Source organism: Rhinatrema bivittatum, chromosome 2 (genome assembly GCF_901001135.1).
Source record: "Rhinatrema bivittatum chromosome 2, aRhiBiv1.1, whole genome shotgun sequence".
Taxonomy (NCBI): domain Eukaryota; kingdom Metazoa; phylum Chordata; class Amphibia; order Gymnophiona; family Rhinatrematidae; genus Rhinatrema; species Rhinatrema bivittatum.
Genome location: NC_042616.1, coordinates 10133849 through 10157279, shown reverse-complemented (window position 1 = coordinate 10157279; position 23431 = coordinate 10133849). Strand labels below are relative to the sequence as shown.

General features: G+C 45.6%; 2 protein-coding genes across 2 annotated transcripts in view; one reads left to right on the top strand and one right to left on the bottom strand.

Annotated features, from left to right (window-relative positions):
- The window catches only part of LOC115083510 (zinc finger protein 189-like), a 537273-nt gene that overhangs the window by 271607 nt on the left and 242235 nt on the right, over window positions 1-23431 (bottom strand). The gene's annotated exons all lie outside the window — the stretch shown is intronic.
- On the top strand, window positions 6460-22162 carry LOC115083524 (gastrula zinc finger protein XlCGF64.1-like). Its single transcript, XM_029587404.1, has 2 exons — window positions 6460-6514; window positions 16575-22162. Exons 1-2 carry the CDS (start codon window positions 6481-6483, stop codon window positions 17585-17587), a joined length of 1047 nt encoding a protein of 348 aa, XP_029443264.1. The 5' UTR covers window positions 6460-6480; the 3' UTR covers window positions 17588-22162.

Sequence of the window (23431 nt, the reverse complement as noted above, 5' to 3'; positions counted from 1 at the left end):
ATCAGCCACCCACATCACGGAGAAAGACAATGTCACTGCCTCAGCAGAGAGTCTGGATCCAGGGGAATGGACACTGTCAACAGCCTTCCAGCGGATAGTAAACCACAGGGGAACCCCAGCCATGGATCTTCTGGCAACTGGTTCCCAAGTTCTTCAGCCGAAGACGGGAATCGCTGTCCCAGGAGGATCTACTTTACGCCTTCCCTCCATGGCCACTACTGGGTGGAATCATCCGCAAGATAGAACATCACAGAAGGCTGGTACTTCTAGTGGCCAAGAAGGTCGTGGTACGCGGACATGCGAAGATTTTCTGGCAGGAAACCCTCTAAGCCTACCTCCACACAGGGATATACTCCAGCAGGGACCGATCCTCCACGAAGACCCAACGAGATTCTCGCTTACGGTCTGGCCATTGAGAGGTCTCGCCTCCGAACGCGCAAGTTCTCCACCTCCTTAACATACATACGAGTATGGAGAATATTTGAAGCCTGGTGTGAGGACCGCGACATCCTTCCACGGACAGTCAAAATCCCCATTATCCTGGAATTTTTGCAGGACGGCGTGAACAAAGGGTTGTCTCTCAACTCCATCAAGGTACAACTGGCCGCCCTGGCCAGCTTCAAACCCAGGGTGGACGGCAGCAGCCTAGCGGCCCACCCAGACATCTCCCCCTTCTTAAAAGGGGTCAAGCACATTCGACCGCCTCTAAAGTGGCTGATACCCCTATGGAATCTCAATCTAGTGTTAGACTTCCTAGCGGGAGCCTCGTTCAGACCAACTCGCGGTCTGGCCCTACGGCTCCTGACCTTGAAGACTGCGTTCCTCATGGCAATCTGCTCAGCCCGTCGAATCTCCAAACTTCAAGCACTATCATGCCGGGAGCCGTTCCTCAGATTCACGCCGGGCTCCATACATCTGCGCACTATACCCTCCTTCCTGCCAAAGGTGGTTTCTCACTTCCATCTAAATCAAACCATCTCGCTGCCATCTCCAGATGAGCATAAGGACTCTGAAGACTCACGCCTTCTTCGCCACCTGAACGTCGGCAGGCTCCTAGTCCAATACCCGGAAAGATCGGAACCTGTACGAAAGACGAGACCATCTGTTTGTTCTTCACAGCGGGAAGAAGCAAGGGGAAGCGGCCTCGCGGGCAACCATAGCCCGCTGGATCAAAGAAGTAATCAAGGCGGCCTTCGTAGACAGGCAAGCCCCCACCTCTAAAAGTCAAGGCCCATTCCACAAGAGCCCAGGCAGTGTCCTGGGCAGAAACCAAGATGCTGTCACCCGCAGAGATCTGTCGGGCGGCAACATGGTCCTCCATCCACACCTTCTCGGGATTCTATCGCTTGGATGCCACGGCAGCCTCCCGCCCAGTTCGGGAGTAGCTTTTGTACATCCCATTGGACCTGAGTCCATCTGCTACACGCTAGGAAATGGAGAAATTACTTACCTGATAATTTAATTTTCCTTAGTGTAGACAGATGGACTCAGCATCTCGCCCATGGCTGCCTCGCAATCAAGAAGCCTCGGGGGAACCCCCCCCGAGTGCAACCCAAGCACGGGTAAGCCAACCCTTATCTCTAGTTCAGACACCCATATTACCAGGTGTCGGCGCTTCTCGGTTGAATGCCCTGGCGGTCTCCAGCTAGAAACCACGTCATCCAATCCGAGTAATCAAGTTTCAAGTTAATCACGTTAACCAAACTAATCAAAATTATCCAATCACACATCTATCCATAATTGCTTTTCGAGGAGAAAACTGAAGGACAGAGCCTCATGCACAGGTATATGTAGTGCTGACATCAGATTGAAATCTGATCCATCTCCAACTGCTATCAGGAGTACACTATACCCATTGGTCCTGAGTCCATCTGTCTACACTAAGGAAAACGAAATTATCAGGTAAGTAATTTCTCTTATTTTTGGCAGTCCTAGGCATTGTTGGAGTTGCTGCCCTCCTTACCCCATCTCCTGAGTTCTAACAGCAGGGATCAGAAGGTTTAGGTCACGGACCCACCACGTCCTGCGGCAGTTCAGGGGCAGATTGTGGGCTACAAATGAAATATTTCTGAAGCACATTGCAAAATATTTCCATCTTTTTTTATGTCCTGCATTATGAAAATGACGTGGTTCGTGTTGCGTAAGCTGGCGAGCAGGAACATTAAGCTGATGTTCGGCAGAAGTTAGGCGGATGAAGTGTTCTGCTGAATATAGCCGGAGAACCTTTGTGCAACCAGATTTATCCAGGCAGGATTCAGCTGGATAAAGCAAAGCCATGCCCCAGAAATACCCGCAGAACCACGTCCTTTTTCTTTGCGTAATTTCTGTGCAGATGAGTTGTGCAAACAAATCTTCTAGGGAGTGTTCAGCTACGCATTAAAATCAGTAACCAATTCATTCAACCTCTGCTATTTAAAGGCTTTATTAAGACAAGAAAGGCAAGCAAACGGAGTTTCTTGGGAGTAGCAGGCTTCATCGGCACAGGGGACGTCCCAAAACCTACTCCATCTTACATACATAAGCTTGTTAGGTGTATACTATTTAAATTTAGTCCAAAATGCAACGCTCTTTTACTGCTTCTTTGTTCTCATTCTCTGGGCCTTGCCTTTGGCGCTCTCTCTGCTTATCAGACGTCCGCTTCGTGATCGCGGGTCAGGTTTCCTTCGGCTCTGCGTCCGTGCTGTTTCACCGTGCTGTATAATTCATCATACTGGTCACACGCAGTGTCCATACAGTAGTGTATGTGAACAGGACATGCCCACATCTGCCTTATATTTATATACAGGAGCAGGGAGAAATATTCGAGTTTTGTCCTGCTAACTCCATAAAGTTACTCGAACCCTTTGCATATCGACTTCTAAAATAGTTTTGCCAAACTTCCTTGTGCCTGACCTAGGTGGTGGTGGTGGTTGTTGGTGAGGAAAAGGGTGTCTCGGGTATCAGCACCGGGAGGAGATCTCAGGAACAGAGAGGAGGAGAAGGTGAGAGCACCAGGCATGGCAGAGCAGGAGGAGGACTTGGAAGGCCGGAAACGTGGGGTGAGATGGCTGGGAGAAGAGTGAGGAGGAGAGAGGGGTAGTGAAGGTGCCTGTCACCAGATATATGGGACACCACATGTACCACAGAGAGACTTGCGATCAGCTGACAAGGGCCTTCTCTCAATCCCCACCATCAAATCAGCTAGATTATCCCACGTAAGGGAGCGTGTTATATCCATCGCAGGAACAAAGATTTGGAACTCTCTACCTACCTCATTGAGACTCACCACTGAAAAAAAGTAATTTATTTATTTATTTTATTTATTTAGAATTTTTATATACCGACATTCTCGATACCCATATCAAACCAGGTCGGTTTCCATTGAACAAAACAGTCGCGGTTAAGGCGTTACATTAAACAGAGTTTCTGAACATAAGAACGTAAATATTAAATAGACATCAATAACACGTCAAACAGCGTTCAAAAGACGTAAAAAACAAAAATATCTACAATAAATAGTAAAATAAATTGAGTGTAGCAGGTAACAGTGTACAATGTTGAAGGGCATGACCTGAGCATAACGAGAGCTAATGAGCTAGTGCATCTACAGTGGTGACTTTCATAACCTGTGGACTGTCCGGATAAGGCGTAAGCTTAACTTAATTTAAAGCTTAACTGAAGACCTGGCTGTTTAAATGCACCTTTGCAGAGCACGAAATGATCAATCAGCAATGCTAGAAATAAGCAGTACAGCATAAGCACGCTTTTGTTTTAAACCATCTTGATGAGCTACCATTTTATTTTATCAGTATGTCATTTAGTTTAATAGATGTTTTAACTTTAGTGTTTTATGACTATGTTTATCTTATTTATTTGATTTATGCTTTAGGAGTTTTTATCTTTTCTTAACAGCTAATTTATTCCTTTACTTTATGTAGTTTTTAGCTGTTACTATTTTATGAATGTTGTATTTCTGACCCTGTTTTATCTTGTGTAAACCGATGTGAAGGCTTGTCCGATGTATCGGTATATAAAACTTAATAAACCATTAAACCTTTGGAAACGAGATTCGGGACAGAAGGTAAACCGTAGATGGAAGCTTTATTAGTAGGTCTTGCTCGGAGTATGGGAAGGCGGCCAGGCCACTCAGAAACCTAGCGAGAACCCAATCTTTACCATCCTTCCTCAAATGATTGTCACACCTTTATCTTATATGGATTTTTCATATTGTGGACTTGTGCTCTCTGACTATTTTTGGCCTTGCCGTCCTGCGCCAGTAGATTTCTTCTTGTAAATCTTCCGGTAACACTTAATTCCCCCTCTCCATCTCCGTCCCTTTTCTTAGTTCAGTATACATGCCCGTTCTGTGTTCAGTTTCACCTCTGGCGCCTTGTGGTTTTACCTCCTTGCTCATGCCGTCTCCCGCAAGGGTTTTCAGATCAAGGTTCCTAAGAGAAATAGGGTCTCTATGACCCGCATAATGTGGGATCAACTCTCTCTCCCTCCCACGCCTTCCTTCGTATATTGTGGTTTAGTTTGAACCTCCAGAACATGAAGCTTAAATATAAAAATAACACAATTGTCTGACAGTGGAAGTAACTAGAAATGGGAGCCAGGATGCACAGTGACGACATCTGCTGTAGCAGATCCAGCGGTTCCTGAGCTTCCTGGTGATGCTCCGTTACAGCTCAGGTTTTATTATATCCTGCAAAAGGGATAGAGCCAGGGCCGGTGCCAAGGGTATTAGGTGCCCTAGGCGAGCCTTCTGCCTTGTGCTCCGACCTCTCCGGCCCAAACACACAAGTAAAAATTGTGCAACAATGAAATGAAGAAATATTAAAAAAAAAAAAAAATCAATATTTATTTGTCGCTTTTCTATACCATCAATCTTTAAAAACAATCTTTACTGCCTATGATTAAAATATATTCTAAAATAAAACATAAAAGCATAAAACCATACTAGTAAAAGGACACTTTCAAAATAGCAGATAGTGACATCCAATAATTAAAAACATAAAAAATCCAGCTCCAAAACAAAAATTGAAAAACAGCGCACACATCAAATATTAACACCAATGATTAAAACTAACAAAACTACTAGCTATTAAGTTGACTTAGGGAATAGCCACTGCTATTAATTGCATCAGTAGCATGGGAGCTTCTTAGTGTTTGGGTAATTGCCAGGTTTGGCCACTGTTGGAAACAGGATGCTGGGCTTGATGGACCCTTGGTCTGACCCAGCATGGCAATTTCTTATGTTCTTTCCTGGGAACTTTTGATTTCTAGATGCCCTGAGATTGTCATGGATTAGCTGATGGGGTGGGGAGCTGGGGGTTGTTGTGCACAAACTTTCTCCTTTCTCTCATATACACACCACACATGCCCTTCACACAGGTTCCCTTTCTCACACACACATGCAATCTCACTCCCTCACACAATTTTCCTCTTTCTCATATACACACACACACACAGGCGCCACTTGCAGCCTAACGAGTCTGCTTCTCTTGGCCGCAAGCAGGATGGGTGCCATTCACGGTTGCCAAGTCTTCTCTTGGCCACGAATGGGATGTACTTGGCTTGTGACCCGCCAAGACCCTACGCCTCTCTCAGCCCCACATGGCTGCTCGTTGATGCCCCCTACTAGTTGACGCCCTAGGCAACTGCCTAATTTTGCCTAGTGGATGTGCTGGCCCTAGATAGAGTGGCTCACCATGAGGAAAGACTAAACAGGTTGGGGCTCTTCAGTCTGGAGAAGAGAGATGAGAATAATGAGTTGGGTGGAATTGGTAAATAGGGAAAGGATATTTATCCTTTCGAATAGTGTTAGGACTAGGGCTCACTCTATGAAGCTAACAGGTAGCAAATTTAAAACAAATTGGAGAATGTATTTTTTCACTCAGAGTGCAAATTAAACTCTGGAGTTCACTGCCAGAGGATGTGGAGAAAGCAGCTAGAGTAGCTGGGTTTCAAAAGGGTTTAGACAAGTTCCTGGAGGAAAAGTCCATAAACGAATTAGCCATGTTAACTTGGGAAAGGCACCGCTTATCTCTGGTTATGATCAAGGGCTTTGCGATCTGGCTGGGCACTTTTGACCTGAACTGACCACTGTTGGAAAGGGGATGCTGGGCTTGACTGACTTAGGCTCTGACCCCAGATAAGCATTTCTTATGTTCTTGTGTGTCTCCAGTATTAGAGAATCTTTTCACAGTTAGACCTGCAGACCCTGTGGTCCAGAGCGGAAACTAAAACTAGAGGTGCTCACAGGAAACAGGCCTGAGAGATCATGGGATATTGGGGTCCTGGTGTCCCCTCCTCCATGATAAAACATGAGGAGAATAAATCCAGCTGAGATCTGATGCACGCTGAGCCCCTCCTCGTGTCTCTGAGCGTTTCTGGTTTGTGTTTCAGGTGCCGGTGACGTTTGAGGACATCGCTGTCTATTTCTCCCAGGAGGAATGGGGGTATTTAGATGAAGGGCAGAAGAAGCTCTACAGGGAGGTGATGAAGGAGAATTATGAGACCCTGCTCTCCCTGGGTAAGGACTGCATTATCTGCATTTTACTTTCTGGCTTGCTAGACCATTCCATTACCGTTGAGAGATTCAAGCTCCTCAGCCGCTGGAGACAGAGGGCACGCCCCCTTGATGACTTCATTCTTTGTCATAAAATGGGGGCGTGGTCATAGGTCTTGCCTGAAGCCTCTGTCTCTGGCACCTGCGGACGAGTGTGCATGGACTGCAGAAGCTCCTGGGTCAGAGTTCAGCCCCGGCCTGGTCTGACCATATTGAGCTCCTGGGACAACTACCAGATGGATCCTTCCCTGGTTTGAGGCTCCTCGGGTAAGACCCCCTGTTTCATAGGGACTGGGATCCCTCTAGGAAAGGCCCCCGCTTCATAGAGAATAAAAGGCCATAAAACACTAAACAGGAAAGCAGGAAGGAAAGTAGTCGGCAGAAGGGGAGCCATGGTACAGGCATTGTGGTAGAGGAACTGTGGCCTGCAAGCCTTATTTTCTGGTGGTGGTGACTACCAGGGGAGGGAAGGCCCGGTGAGCGCCTCGTGGTGCAGGGGCAGGCCAGGGTGCTGTGGTAGCACAGCGGCAAGACGCAGTCTGCTCTAAAAGAGAGAAAAAAAAAAAGAAGTAAGGAATGATATAAGGCTATAGAAAGTCCCCACAGCAGCAGGCTCAAGCTGCCTGACCTGTGACGCAGAGACATGAAAGGCCCGTGGAATATCCCCCGGCCTGGGGACAGCCGGAGCCACTGCCTCTCTTACTGCAGGAAGGGCCAAGCAGCAGGATTGCCCAGATCCAGTCAGGGACCCCATTGGAGCCTGCCCCAAAGGGGTTTCGTCTGACTTTGCTTTGGTCGGGCACCGGATGTTCTGCCCCAGGTGGAAGCTGGACTCGGGTCTCTAGCCCCAGGATTAGAAGGGGTGAGAGCAAGGGGCCTCCAAGTGAACATGGGGGTATCCCCAGATGCAGGCTTTCCCCTTTCACCACTCTCGTGCCAGTATCTGGCAAAGAGGGTTACTCCGCTTTTGATTCAGAGCTGAACGGACTGAAGGAGCAGGCGTCATTGAAGGAGGACAGTGCTTCAGAGATTAGGATCTTCCATAAGGAGGAGCTCACTGCCCAGAAGTGCGAAAGATTACGAAACACCAAAGCAGATGTACCCTCAGAGGGGGACCCCATCTTGCAAGAAATGACAAAGCATCAAAGGGCTTTTCCCTTACATAAATCCCCTAATGCCTCCGCCGGCCGTGTTTTCAGGATATCCACGATGAATATGCATGAGATAAAATGTACATGCTATGGAGGCAAATGTACCTCATGCATATTCATCGTGGATATCCTGAAACCATGGCCGGCTTGGGGGGGTCCCCCAGGACAGGCTTGGGGACCTCTGCCCTAAAGCAAATGGTGCTGGCAGGATGGGCCTCACCATTGGGCGGTCTGAAAGGAGGACTTGCATCCCCTAACTGCAGAAGAGAAGGGAGAAGCCTGTTCAGGATCCTGAAGGTGGAGGCCTCATTCTCGGCAATAGCTTGCAGGATCCCCATCCTTTAAGGATCTGCAGGACAGGAGAATAGGAGCTGTGTTGAAGGGAGCCTTCTCCACAGGAGCTATGCTGATCCCGGCTTCAATCTGAGTTGGTTACGTGCCACGTGCAGCCCTGCGTTGGATCCAGAACCCCTCCACAGCCAGGAAATCGCACGTTGGGAGTCGGCAGTCCACTTCCTAGTGGACACACTGTATAACTTGGCTAGAATATCCTTGAGATCGGTGGCCTCTGGGCTTATAGACCCAGGAGGCTTCTCTGGCTCTGCAGCAGAGCGGTGGACTCAGTATCCTGAACACCCTTGTGTATGCTCCCCTTTAAAGGGGGGTCCTATTCCTCAGGGTAGAAGTGTAGAGAAATTAGTAAAGGAGTAGGAGGAATCAAAATCCCAGAGACTGCCAGAGTATAGAAACTGCTCAGCAACACGAGAGCATAGGTGTCAGCATATAACCAACGGGTCAGAAAGATGGGTGGCTCGGGGAGGGGCTAGAGGCACATCACAGGCCTTTCGGGGGGGCCAAGAGACCAAGAACAGACTCACCCGCAGCTACAGGCGGTAGTTGTCCTCAGCAATGATATCCAGCGGGCACATTGGAGCACCTGATGTATGGTACAAGCCTCATTGGAATGCCTGATGCATAGCACACTGCATTGGAATTCTTGATGCACGGTGTATTAGAATGCCCTGGTGGCTTGCTCATGTCTGCTTCTCTCAAGAGAGGCTGATAGCTCAGGGGCGCACATGCCGGAGAGGCGATCAAACTCGCCGCATCCTGCCTGGTGTATGCAAGCTCGGACCTAGTGTGTACCTCGGCCAGAGGAGTAGCCTCAGTGGTGGTGGCCAGAAGACAACTATGGTTGCGAAATTGGTCAGCTGGTGCAACTTCTAAAGCGAACCTCACAAAGATGCCCTTTAAGGGATCCCTCCTATTTGGAAGCAAATTGGAGAAGCTAGCCAGTAAGTGGGGCAAATATCCAGTGCCCTGGCTACTGGAAGATAAGAAAGAGGTCACAGTACCCCTCACTCAGGAGGGGTCGGGCCAGGGACTCCCAATGCTTCCAGCCCTACAGAAACTCGTCATTTGTCATCTTGGCCTTCAGGAAGGTCTCAGTCCTTTTGGAACCAACAACCAAAAAGAGGAACAAGTTCGTGCTCAGGTCCAACCCGAACCTCCCAATGAAGTTGGGCCGAACCATCCACTGGATGAGCAGAGAGGGGGCAGACTATTCCACTTCTATCAGTGGTGGGTCGAGATTACATCTGACAAATGGGTACTGGACATCATAAGAGAAGATTACGTTCTGGAATTTTGCAGCATCCCTCGGGAGAGGTTCATGATGTCACCTTGCCACTTGCAGTGGAATCCACACTGATAAGGCTTCTCAATCTGAGGGCTATAATTCCGGTACCTACGCCCCAAGTAAATACGGGGCGCTATTCCATCTATTTCATCATGCCCAAGCAAGAGGGTTTATTCCGACCCATCCTGGATCTCAAGAGCATCAACCGTCATCTGCGGATAATTCACTTTTGCATGGAAACTCTTCGCTCCATCATAATGGCAGTACATCCGGGAGAGTTCTTAACCTCCCTGGACCTCTCGGAGGCCTACCTTCATATTCCAATCTGTCAAGACCACCAGCGTTTTCTATGCTTTGCGGTACTGGGCTGCCATTACCAGTTCCAGACGTTGCCCTTCGGCCTGGCAACTGCCCCAGAACATTCTCCAAAATTATGGTAGTCGTGGCGGCATCAATGAGGAAAGAAGAGATCCTGGTGCACCCATATTTGGACAACTGGCTGATCCGGGTGAAGTCATTGGAAGAGAGCCTCCAGGTGACTAGCCGCCACTGCCTCAAGACTACTTGATTCACTTCTACCTATCGATGGAAGTATGGTCTCGGCTCTAGTGGTGGCTACAGGAAGCTCACCTAAGCAAGGGCGTAAGCCTGTCCTCACCAAGCCGGATCGTCTTTACAAAAGATGCGAGCCTCAGAGTGGGGATCTCACTGTCAGGAACTGACAACCCAGGGATGATGGACCAAGGGAGAGGCTAACTGGAACATAAACCACCTGGAAGTGCGAGCAGTCAAATTTAGCATGCATGCAGTTCAGCCACACACTCCAGGGACTAGCAATCCGCGTGATGGACAACGTAACAGTTGCCTACATCAACCACCAGGGAGGCACCAAAAGCCCATCAAGTGTCTCTGGAGATAAGACCCCCTTATGGAATGGGCGGAGTTAATCCTTCAGTTATCTCAGCCTCCCACATCATGGGAAAAGACAAAGTCAGAGCAGACTTTCTCAGCAGGGAAAGCCTGGATCCGGGGAATGGATATGGTTGACCAGAGCTTTCCAGCTCCTAGTAGATCGCTGGGGTGTACCATCCATCGACCAACTGGATACATCTTACAATGCGAAGGTTTCCCAGTTCTTCAGTCGCAGGCGAGATCAGCGCTCCCAAGGGATCGACGCCTTCATCCAGACCTGGCCAGAAGAGGACTTACTATACACCTTCCCTACATGGCCTTTACTGGGCAAGATCATCCACAAGATCGAACCCACAGAGGATTGGCCCTTTCAGTGGCCCTGGATTGGCCCAGCCACCCGTGGTATGCAGACATGCAGAGGCTTCTCGTGGAGAGTCTCTTTGCCTCCCCCCACACAGGAACCTTCTCCAGCAAGGCCCGATTCTTCACGAAGACCCAATTTGATTCTGTCTTATGGTCTGGCCCTTGAGAGGGCTTGCCTGATGAAGCATGGATATTCAGCGGCCATAATATCCATCTTGCTCCACGTGCAGAAGTTCTCAACGTCCCTGGTGTACATACAGATTTGGAGAATATTTGAGGCCTGGTGCGAGGAATGCGGGGTGCCCCTGTGAACAGCCAAGACCCCCATGAACAAAGGATTGTCCTTAAACTCCTTGAAGGTCTAGGTGGCAGCCCTCTCCTGCTTCAGGGCTGATGTGAACGGAACCCACCTGTCAGCACATCCGGACTTGGCCCGTTTTCCTAAAAGGGGTCAAACATATCAGACTACCCTTAAATTGGCTAGGCCCCCTATGGAACCTCAATCTAGTATTGGATTTACTAGCAGGGCCTTCCTTCAGACCACTGCACAGTCTGTCGCTAAGCCTATTAACACTAAAGACTGCATTCTTGGTGGCGATATGCTCGGCCCGTCGCATCTCTGAACTACAGGCACTGTCATGTCGAGAACCGTTCCTTCGGTTTACTCTAGGAACAGTACAGCTTCACACTGTCCCCTCCTTCTTACCTAAGGTAGTCTCGGAGTTTCACCTGAACCAATCCATCTCCTTACCGTCCCCGAATAGACGCAAGGACATGGAAGACTACTGCCGCCTTCGCCATCTAAACGTCTGTAGACTTTTAGTGCGGTATCTGGAACGTTCAGAACCGGTGCGCAAGACAGATCGCTTGTTTGTTCTCCACAGGGTGAAAGAAACAAGGCGATGCGGCTTCGTGAGCTACCATAGCTTGCTGGATCAAGAAAGTAATCAAGGCAGCTTACGTAGAGGCAGGGAAGCCTTTACCCCTCCAAGCTAAAGCTCATTCTGCCAGGGCCCAGGCAATATCCTGGGCTGAATCTAAGCTACTGTCTCCTACCATCTGTCGAGCAGCGACGTAGTCCTCCTTGCACACCTTCTTCAGGTTCTACCACCTGGACATCCAGGCCAGAGAGGACGCAGCCTCTGCAAGGGCGGTGCTAACCGGACAGCAGGCAGCCTCCCACCCCATTCGGGAGTAGCTTTTGTACATCCCATTTGTCCTGAGTCCATTTACTACACGCTAGGAAATGGAGAAATTACTTACCTGATAAATTAATTTTCCTTAGTGTAGACAGATGGACTCAGCATCCCGCCCACAGCTGCCCATGAGCGGTACCAAGAAATTGCCCATGGGGTAAATCTCGATTCCATGAAGTTGCAGGTAAGCTGTCGCCCTATCTCTAGATAGGGATACAGCACTTTCGGATTGAGTTCAGTTGCGGTCTCCAGTTTTTTAATCGCGTATTAAGTTGTATGCAAGTTCAAATTGTTTTTCAATAATATGTCCACAATGGCTTTGGAAGAGAATACTGAAGGGCTGAGGTCACCGCAGGGGTGACATCAGCTTTGAAACCTGACTCTGTCTCCATCTGCTGGCAGGGGAGCATAACCTACTGGTCCTGAGTCCATTGTTTACACTAAGGAAAACAAAATGATCAGGTAAGTAATTTCTCCAATTCTTTCCCAAATTGTTGGTGTGGAATTTGATTTTTACTTTTATGAAATGAATTACAAACATATTTGGTTAATTTCAGTAAACTTTATCAGTATTTTAAGGTAACAGAGAGTGAAGCAGTTCCAGCTACAAACTCCAGAGCCCTGCTCCATTCTGATTCTAGCTCCTGCTCTGATCATAGCTTAAAAAAAAAAAAATGACCAGCTGTCTCTGAGTCCCAGACCAGAACAGCCATTCCTAATGAAAACTATTGTACATATTAAATAATGTAAATTGTATGTAAATTTATGCAAATGCACAGCAAGAAAATGGGGCTCAGCTTATAGTCGGACATAAGAACATGCCATTCTGGGTCAGAGCAAGGGTCCATCAAGCCCAGCATCCTGTTTCCAGCAGTTTCAAAAATCCAATGCATTACACAATCCAAGCCAGCATGGCTTTATCAGAGCTAGGTCTTGTTAGATGAATCTGATCAGTTTCTTTGACTGGGTAGCTAGAGAGATGGATCAGGGAGAGTGCTCGATGCAGTGTACCTGGATTTCAGTTTGGTCTTTGACGTGCTTCTGCATAGGCCACTTATAAATCAATTGAGCACCCTTGGTATGGGTTAGAAACTGATTGAATGGGAGACAACATAGGGAAGTGGTAAATGGAGTTCGCACTGAGGAAAGGGGCATTACTACTGGTGTGCAGCAGAGATTTATTCTTGGTCTGCTTCTGTTAATTGTATTATGGAATGGCTATTGGGAAAGGTTTGCCTTTTTGTGGATGATACTAAACTCTGCAACAAAGCAGATACCCGGGAAGGTGTGGAGAACATGAGGAGGGAAGCCTGAGAAATGATCTAGAGTTTGGCGGCTAAGATTTAATGCTAAAATATGCAAGGGCTTGCATATGGGTTGCCAAAATCCAAGGGAGCAGTACAGCACATAGTGAGTGAAACAAGACAGGGATCTGAGGATGATTGTATCTGATGTCTTCAAGGTGGCCAAACGAGTGGAGAAGGTGACAAGCCAGAAGGATGCTTGGTTGCATAGGGAGAGGAATAGCCTGCAAGAAAAAGGAGATGATATTGTCCCTGTATAAGTCTCCGGGGAGGTCCCATTTGGAGTAATGTGTACAATTGTGGAGACTGAACCTTCAAAAGGTAAAAACTTTATGGTGCCCAATTCAGAGGGCAGCTACAAAAGGGTCAGTAGTCATAAAGCATTTAGAGACAGCCTTAAAGGTCTAAACATGTATACGCCAGAGAAAAAGTGGGATAAGGAAGATATGGTAGAGACATTTAAATACCTCTAAGGTAATAAAATATAGGCAGGATTCCTTCAGTGGAAAGGAAGCTGTAGAATGAGAGTAATGGGATAATGGTGAAAGAGGTAATATGCAGAAGTAATCTAAGGAAAAAGGTGGTGGAGGCAAGGAATAGCCTCCCTGTGGAGGTGTTGGAGACAAACACAATATAAAGAATTCTAGAAGGAGGGGAACCAAGATGGCCGCTGCAGAGCAATAGCATTCTCGAGCACTCCAGAGGATCTCCCTTGTTTCTTTGTTTCAGCGAATTTTATTCTCAATTTCCTTGACATGGGAAATGTAAAGGAGCTATTTGACAGGGTAAAACGGCCGACTCGGTGGTTGCCCTTCATCAAACAACTATTCTCGAGCATGCCCCCCCACCAAAGTTTAGGCGGTTGATGCTGGCTTGGCTGGTATAGGGGACACCAGCCTATCAGCAGCGGAAGTTTCTCTAAGCCCCGACCACCGCTCCACATTGCGACTCCCCAGAAGAACTCCATCTCCCCTGGTGCTGTCTTCAAAGCGGCAGAGATCCTGGATGGCTCTAGTCCATCTTCAGGCTTCGTGTCACCTGCTATACTGACACCGATTCAGCGTCTGAGTTTAGCTGGGGAGATTTCGGAGCTCCAAGAGGCGCAGGTTGGTGCAGAAAAATTGGTTCCACTCCTTGATCCGTCAGCCAGAGCAATTTAATCAGGTACGAAGGGCTCTATTTCATAAGTTAAAGCTCCCGCTATAGCACTTCATGATTCTACTGCTTTTGTTAAACCAGCAGTCATTACTTTCGACAGTTATGATGTCGCTCAATAAATCTGTTTCATCCTTTTGTTTCTTTGACCACTGATTTAAACAATAATTTTCAATCTCATGAGCAATGTCTTAATTCTCTGGAGAAGAAGGAATCTGATGTTGACGCATCCTTAATAAAAGTTCAAGAAGTGCAATGTAATATCGTTAAGGGCCTGTCTGCTACTTCTCATAGAATCGAGAATATTGGAAACTCTCTCAGATCCTTGAACCTGAGATTACTCAATTTCCCACGGATTCCATTTCCTACATCATCTGACCTTTTCTTCTTCTTTGAAGGAAGTTTTGCTAATTCCAGAAAATGCACGCCCTCCTTTTGAGAGAGTTTTCTTTCTTCCTGCTCCTAAATCTGTGTACAATTCCTTGGTGATTTCTTGGAAAAATCTGATGATGGGAACGTTGCAGATCATGCTACTCTTCTGGTCTCATTTGTCTTTATGCAAGATGGTGATGATGTTTTTCGTCTCGATTTTCATCATAAAGACGTTATGTTTAAAGGCCAAAAGATCTGGATGTTTCCTGATTATAGCTAGAGTTTCGCAAGAACGAAGAAAGAAATTTTATGCCCACGAAAGCTGCTGTTCTATCTTTAGGAGCGTCGTGTGTTATGCAATATCCTTGGGGTTTTTTCGATCCAGTTGAAGAATTTTTTGGAAGCCGGACAAGGAGTTTCGGAACCTCTTATTACAGCCAAAATGGATACTTAGCATTGGGGTATAGTCTGCTATGCATCCTTTATCTCTATATAAAGACTTTTTTTTTTTTTTTTGTTAGTTTTTCCCCCCTGGTGCTTTTCCTGTTCCCTTCTCTTTTTCTAAATGGGGACTAATAGTGGCAATATATACTGATATTTTCTTAAATATTTTGTGATTATTGTATATATTGTCTATTTTTCTTGTCAAATATATTTTCTGATTTGTATTTTTTTTTTTTTGATAGTTTTTATTGCTGATAGTAACAGGTGATAACATGGAAAACAAATACAAACAAATCAGCATATTTTTCCATTATACAACAATAGATAATACACCATAAGATAAGAAAACTCCAGAATGGTCCCAGTTATCCCCCCCCCCCCCCCCGCATGCCATGTGATGTCAACATAACTCTAGACAGTCAAGAAGCCATAACTCCAAACTCCATATACACTATCAGTGTGGTAGGGAACAATATGGTTGAGCCTAGGACTGAAAGGTCAGTCTATGATTAACTCGTGAAAGTCAAAGATCGCCAAAATATGTAAGGGCCCCAAACTTGATTAAACTTAGGAAGGCGGTGGTACTTCAACGCAGTGAGCCGGTAAAGGGTGCAAGCTCTGTCTAGTCGTCGTAATAGCTCTTCTGAGGTGGGCGGATGAGCCCGTTTCCAATGGTAAGCAATCTCCATTTTAGTAGCGGTGCAGACTTGACGCATGAAAGTCTGAGCCGGAGGTGACAGAGAATCCTCCGGAAAAAAGAGTAGCGCTTTCGCCACGTTCATGGTATAAGAGACATTAAAGAGGTCAGACAATAGCTTGGAGACATAAGACCACAGAGGTTGAATAAATTCACAGTCCCACCACATATGTAGATATGTTCCAACTTGGTGACAATTACGCCAGCAATGAGGGTCCACTCTGGGGTAACATCGATGCAGCCGAGCTGGGGTCAGGTGCCAGCGGTAAAGCGTCTTATAGTTGGCTTCAATAATTCGGGTGGATATGTTACCACGGGAGACCGCCGAAAAGATGGACGCCCAATCGTCTTCAGTTATGGAGGTCTGTAGATCCGTTTCCCATGCGAGCATGTACGCATGTTTGCTAAACGGTTGTGAGATCAGTAACTGGTATAATTTTGATATGAGACCCCCTGATTTGTATATTTAACTTAAAATTACAAATAGAGTAAAAAAAAAAAATTCTAGAAAACATGGGACAAAAGGGATCTCTGAGGGTGAGGAACGAATTATAAAGCTGAACAGCAGGTGTGGATGGGCAGATTTCTATCCTGTGGCCACTGTGACCCTTGACCTCTGACAGCCTGACTCCTAGTCTTTGGTAGCTTTCTATGATCACTAATGATTGGTCAGAGATGTGCGGCTGTATCACTGTGCAATAATTTTAGATCAGAAGTGAAAGGCTTAGAATCCTGGAAATATTTAAATGGTCACTAATACATGCTTAATATGTATTTTTTATATCCATCAGGTGGCGAGGTCATACAAGAAGGAAAGAGGAAGGAGAATCGAGAAGAACATCTCGTAGAACAGGGACTCTCAAGAAATGGCTGTGAGAATGTTTCCCAGGGGACTAAGAAGAGAAGCACAAGGATTATTCAAAGGGAATCATTGAAGAAACAGAGAGATCCTGCAGGAGCTACTGTGTGCGTGGGAAGAGACAGAGAGTTCACAAACCTCTCTGAGCACCCTAGACCCTTGGGAGCAGAGATATCCTTCCCAAACTCTAACTGGGATCAAATGACTTCTAATCTCTACCAGAGAGAGAGTAGAGGGAAGAAATGCTTTGTGTGTGACACCTGCGGAAGATGCTTTGATAGGGAATCACATTTGACATCTCATCAAGAAATACACAGAGCAACTTTTCCTTGCACTAAATGTGGTAAAAGTTTCAAAAAGAAAGACGATTTAATATGGCACTCTAAAAAACACCAAAGTGAGCAAACAATTGTTGCAGAAGATAAACCCTTCCCATGCCCTCAATGTGGGAAACAATTCCAGAAAAGAAAGGTACTACTGGTACATCAAGCAACACACACAGAAGAGAAACCATTTCCTTGCACTGAATGTGATAAAACATTCAAATGGAAGCCAGCTCTAATACGACATCAAAGAATCCACACAGGAGAGAGACCCTTTCAATGTGAAAAATGTGGGAAAAGATTTATATGCAAAGAATACCTAGTAACACACCAAAGAATTCATGTGAGTGGAAGACCTTTTCCATGCACAGAATGTGGAAAAGGCTTCTCTCGGAACAAGGATCTAAAATTGCATCAAAGAACACACACAGGAGAGAAACCCTTTCCGTGCACGGAATGCATCAAAAGGTTTGCTCGCAAGGATTCACTAATAAAACACCAAAAACTCCACACAGGCGAGAGACCCTTTCCATGTACTGAATGCAACAAAAGTTTCTCTCGCAAAGATCTCTTAACGTTACATCAAAGAAACCACACAGCAGAGAAAGGTGATGTTCCATAGAAGGAAGGTCATTAAGGTGACATTCCTTAATGAAAACTAAGCAAGACCTGAAAATGAAGACCCTTTAAAATAAGGGAAATTGAGCAGGAAGTTGTATATAAATATCTGGGAGTAGAGGAAGTTGCAATATTCCAGCTCAAATCATTGAGAGAAAAGGTCAGTAAAGAAAATTTCAGGTGATTGATATTGAAAAGTGCTTTAACAGCATGGAATAAAATTCATGCCATCAATCAGTTTCAAAGCCATACAGTCTTAAAAACACAAGACTGATCCCCCCAAAAAAATCTTAAAGAATAAAACATCTCTTCCATGCCCAAAAGGCAATCTGTAAGAACCAGTGCACGCTGACACTGTACATCTCAAGTGCAGAATGGGTTTTTTAGAAAGACTATGCATAGAGAGCTATTATCATAGGCCTCAAATGCAAATACTCAAAAGATGCACAAAAGTGAATGGCCAGAGTTAGTCTCCATTCTTTAAACTTGGACAAGTTTTCACATGAACAGAAGGAATATGTGAGAATCCTCAAAACACAAGAGGAAAAAAAAACAGAATTTGCAAAACAAGGGGAAAAGAACTCTTTAAAGAATCAGACCAGCAAACAAGGAAAAACGACCAAAAGCACAAATACAGTGGGAAATGCAAAATGTTACTTCAGAAACCTCACATGACACAGGCATGGCTAGGGTGATTGATGTTTGCAGCACAGGCCAAAGAACGATGGATAAGATGGTTCGCATCTCGCATAGAGAACAAAGTAAAACAGGAAAATACAGATTCGATTAAAAAAAAAAAATGGTTACAACCTCATTACTGGATGTGACGAGCTGAGGTCAGAAGGCCTGTATACAGAGAAGCACAACAGTGTGGCATGGCTTATCCACTGGAGCCCATGTACACACCATAACATCACTGCCAGAAAAGAACTGGGATCAGAAACTTAACAGAGTTGTAGAGAATGAAGACTTTGCGACGGTCCCATTCCCACCGATTTAAAAAGTTCTCTGCAAGAGAACTGGACATTTGTGGTAAAGGATAAAACCATGAGATGGCAATGCTGATGACAACGTCAGTGTAACATGAGTATTCTGTGGAATGTACGGCGAGAGAAAAATGCCTTAATACTTAGAAATATGTGGCAGAAAGATACAGAAAGAGTCCCAGATGTATTGGAGCTCCCTGGTGTGTCGCTTTTATATATTGCATCCTATGAGCTCCAGAAGGAAACGCTCTTTGGCACATTGCAAGTACAAAGATCATCTTTGAGATTATTCCCACTACAGCCTGGCTTAGGGATGAGGTTCATTCTTGTCAATTATTTTCACAAAAGAGGACACTCGGCATCTCTGTTTTTTTTCATCCCTCAGAATTCAGGAATGCATGGATCAGCATAGGGGATCCCTGAGAGAGTGACAGGGATTGGTGTGATAGGCAGAGTAGCCTTGAAATGTACCTAACAAACCCTGGGTAGATCGAGTACATCCAGCTTATCATGAAAATGTGGCAGACTGCACTCAATCTAAATTATGATGGTGGCAGTCCAGAGAAGGGCGACCAAAATGGTGTGAGCTCCACAGCAGAAGTCTTGAGGAAAGGTTGAAGGATCTAAATTTGTGTACTTTGGAAGAGAAGAGGAGCAGGGGAGATATGATACAGACCTTCGGATACCTGAAGGGTTTTAATGATGCACGTTCCTTGAATCTTTCCTGCTAGAAAACAAACAGTATTACTAGGGGTCACAATATGAACCTTCGGGGGGCCGTGACTTAGCACCAGCGTCAGGAAATATTTGTTCACGGAAAGGGTGGTGGATGCCTGGAATGCCCTTTTGGAAGAGTTGGTGAGGACAAAAGCAGTAAACAAATTAAAAAAGGCATGGGATAAATACTATGGATCCCTAAAGGCTTGAGGTAGAAGATGAAGGAAAGGGTGCCTAGAGATTACTACCCTTAATCATTTAGTTTTGATGCTTTTGATGCTAACACAACGTTGCTTTCCGATTTGTCGGCAGGGGGAAAAAGGTGAATTGGATTCAGACAACAGCCAACACTGAGTTCTGACTGTTACGGTCCAAGGTTCTGATATGCAGACATTAGGGGGGAAAAAAAAGCACAGGACTGTTTTTATGGCTAAGCCCGCTCCAGCAGCATTGTCTGAATTATCAAGCAGACTGCTCATCCTCGAACAGTGTTGCTAGCAGTAATTCTGGGATGGGTGTGACAGTTGCTTGATTTTGATTGTAAATATTTCTATCCTTAACATAAGGCTTGGGGTAACCTGCACAGAGCAGAAGTTAAAACCATAAGAATCTTGCTGGCCAGACTGGATGGACCATTTGGTCTTTTTCTGCCATTGTTTTGATGTAGGAAAATTCCCTATCCATCACGTAATGTATAAGAATCAGTGTGTCCCAAGACAGTACATTTCAAGAGCCGAAGGTGGTTTGGATCTTTCAAAAACAAATTATACAGATGGAGGTCAATTTTAAACGTGCGCACATGCGCCCATCCCTGTATTGGCGTGCGAGTGTGGATAGGCTAGAATCTGTAATTGTGCACGCACTTATGCGTATATGTCTTAAAATGCACCAATCATGCATAAATATGCTCCTGATTTTAAGAGGTTACTCGAGACACCATGTGTGTGTGTGTGTCTTCAGTAGGACTGTTGTCTGTTTTTGTGTCTCCGTCAGTGAATTTTAAAATACGTTCAGGCGAGGCACGTTCCCAGTCTTCCAATTTGACCAGTTTATAGCGAGGTCTTTCAGACCCCTCTGGTTCTTCTTCCTACACCCTGCCCAGTTGACCCAGACCCCCCCAATCCTGTCTGTATAAGCCCTAAAACTTGAGGTCTACAAACCTGCCGCTCAGGAGGAGCAGCGGTAAAGTTACGTGGACAGCTGGCGTACTTGCGCTGTGGGTTTCACTTTTCAAATTTGGAGTTAGATGTGTAAGACTCAGCCCAGTGCCAGGATGCCTGTGCCCAGCCGTGACTCGCCCTTTTCACACCCCCTTACTTCCTCACACGCGCACAGGTACGTATGTGCATATTTTGCGGCTTTTAAAAAGCCGCGTTGCTCACGCGCGGCCCGTATACCCGCATCTAAGCACCCTTTTAAAATCGAGCTGATCCTATATATTGTAGCTGCTATGTGCTTATCCCCTCTGTGACCAGTACTGAAGACCGCAAATAGATCAATATATTGAAACTTGCTTGAAATGTTCGTTTGTATGTACTCAGAGTATGGGGATGGATGCAGCTCAGAAGCTGTGCGTCAGCCCTCCCTGAGCACTGGCCAAGCCTTTTCTTAGAAACTTATTTTTATCCATTAGCGTAGTACACTCTGACCATTTTTTGGCCCTTCCGTCAAACGCCGTCTATCCTCTTGAAATTTTCCAGACAACTAAGCAGTAAATAAGACACTTCCTTTTTCCCATGGTCTGAGAAACGTCTGCTTTCACCCTAGGGTTATTGCCTAGTGCTATCTGCCATTAGCAGAGCTTCTGGTTCCTTGTTCTCAAGCGCAGCGGCAGCTCTCCCTCGCCCACACACGTGTCCACACACTGGGCTCATGGACACTGGCTCATTCTGACTGACCTTAGGTCTTCGTCACTTATCAGCCTTTTACACGCCTATTATCGGTCTCCAAAAATACCTAAGAGCTTCAACTTGAAGTTTCAAGAAATGCTGAAGTACAAACTGGAACGGCCGAGACTGGTCTCCATCTTTAAGCTTTGACAATCATTCTGGCAAGGAGAAGGATTGAGTCAGAATCTGTAAGTTAGAATAATTAAAGGTCTAATGCTTAATTACACATTCCTTACTTTTATAGAAGTCCGTAATTCACTTTTAAAGGGTGATTGGCTTATCTTATCTTCCCTTTCCTTTCTTTGAATTCTGCTGACTTTAAGCCGAAACCCTGCTTTCTGCTGGAAGCCGAATGCTTATCTTTAAATGCCTAATGCAGCAAAGATGGAGGCGTAAAGCTGCTTCCCCTGAGGCAGAGAGGTTCTTGAAACATAGCAGCTGTGTGTTGGATGAGATTTGCTATCCGGGCCACAGCATTGTCATGGTGAGATACGTTGATCCATAACATGGTACACTTATTTCATTTTTAAGTGCAGTTAACAAAATATAAAAACAAAGAGAGGGAAACGATATGAACTATCCTTACATTAAGACTGCTCAGGCACATTAAAGCTGTTTAAATGGTTATAGCAGTCTAGGCCTTGATATGATTTGCTTAACTAATTTATTCATTGTATCCAGTCGAACAAAGGAAGAGATTATATAATAAAATAAAAGAATCAATAAAAAAAAGAGCTTGCTGGGCAGACTGGATGGACCACTTGGGGGTTTTTTCTACTGTCATTTACTAAGTTAATATGAAGATTTTTGTTTGCTACTTTTATTTCTATTTTCCTTCATCCTTCTACTTCTCACTCTGTGCAATAAGGGAAGAACTGAAGACAAATTTCCTTTGAGCAGATGGTGGATTAGTAATAATCACAGGCTGAACTATTGAGATGAACATAAACTGTAAAGATTGTTAAAATAAATCTGTTGGTCTTTCAAAGTGTTGAATTTGTGATTTTATTATGTGAACTGTGTCAAGTCCTGAACATCAGAAGCATCGGCAAACCTGTATGCGTAAAAGCTGCAGAATTGGAAAAGTTCCAGTATCTTGCATGAACAGCGCTAGTTATGATGTCCGGGCAAGGCTTCCGATGCTTGAGCGGGGAAAATTTTTAAGCAACTAAGAGACACTTGCTGAAGGCCTCTCACACAGCCAGCCTGGTACCTCTGCAGTAACGTTACTGCAATAACAGCTTGGTACCACTGCGGTAACCACAAGCTGCGCTACAGCCTCACAGCACTAGCGCCAAGGCCAACAGCAACCGATGCACAAGTGCTGCAACATCCAACAGGCCAACAGCATTTCTGGACACCGAGAGACCCCCACGGGTGAGGACATCTTCTGGGAAAAGACAGCCACAAGCAATCCCCAGTTCCATGAGCGTTGGGCTATGTATATATGTTGGTTTCCTATTTTAAAACAGAGCTAACCACACACTAGAAGGGCAATAATAAGGTATCTGAAAGTAACAAACTATCAAAAGCTACGGTAATAGTTTGAGTATCGTAGCTTGTCCACTTTTATATATTCTGTTTATTGTTAGGAAACTTTTGCTAATAAACCTGGGTGCATTTTTACCTATTTGAGCAAGTTAGTGTGAATTTATATATTGTGGGGACCTGGGAATGCTTTGGGATCTAAGATGACCCTCTTACCAAATTAGGATTCGTTCAGCAACTGAGGGCCTCGACTTTTACTGTCTGGGGAACCAGGTACGGGGGTAACTTGCTGATGCGGCGGTTACTACCCTTAACCAACAAGACTGTTCCTTTGATGCAACTCAAGCATTGCTCCCTGCTTCAACAGCAAAGCATAACAGGGAACTGGATGAAACAGAAATCAAGGAGGGCTAATGGGGGAAACTGATAAGCATGGGGAACGGGGTTCAAACAGCAGCAAATGAAGGCACAGCAGATACTACCCTAAGCTTACGGGGCCGACTGGATGGACCATTTGGTCCTTTTCTGCTGTCATTTCTATGTTTCTATGAAAGCACCAAACTCTGCACAAAAACAATGCCTGCTCCAAATTCTGAAACAAAACCAGGGAGAAGGAAGAACCGTGGAAATGCCAAAAAGAAAATCTGAAACAATTTCACCTCTTCTAAAAGAAAAAGCAGGGGAGGGAGAGGGAGAGCTGGAGTTCCTTCTGTACCCCCAGGTGCGATGTTTAGGAAGAAAAAAACTGAGTACGAAGAAAAAAAGCCG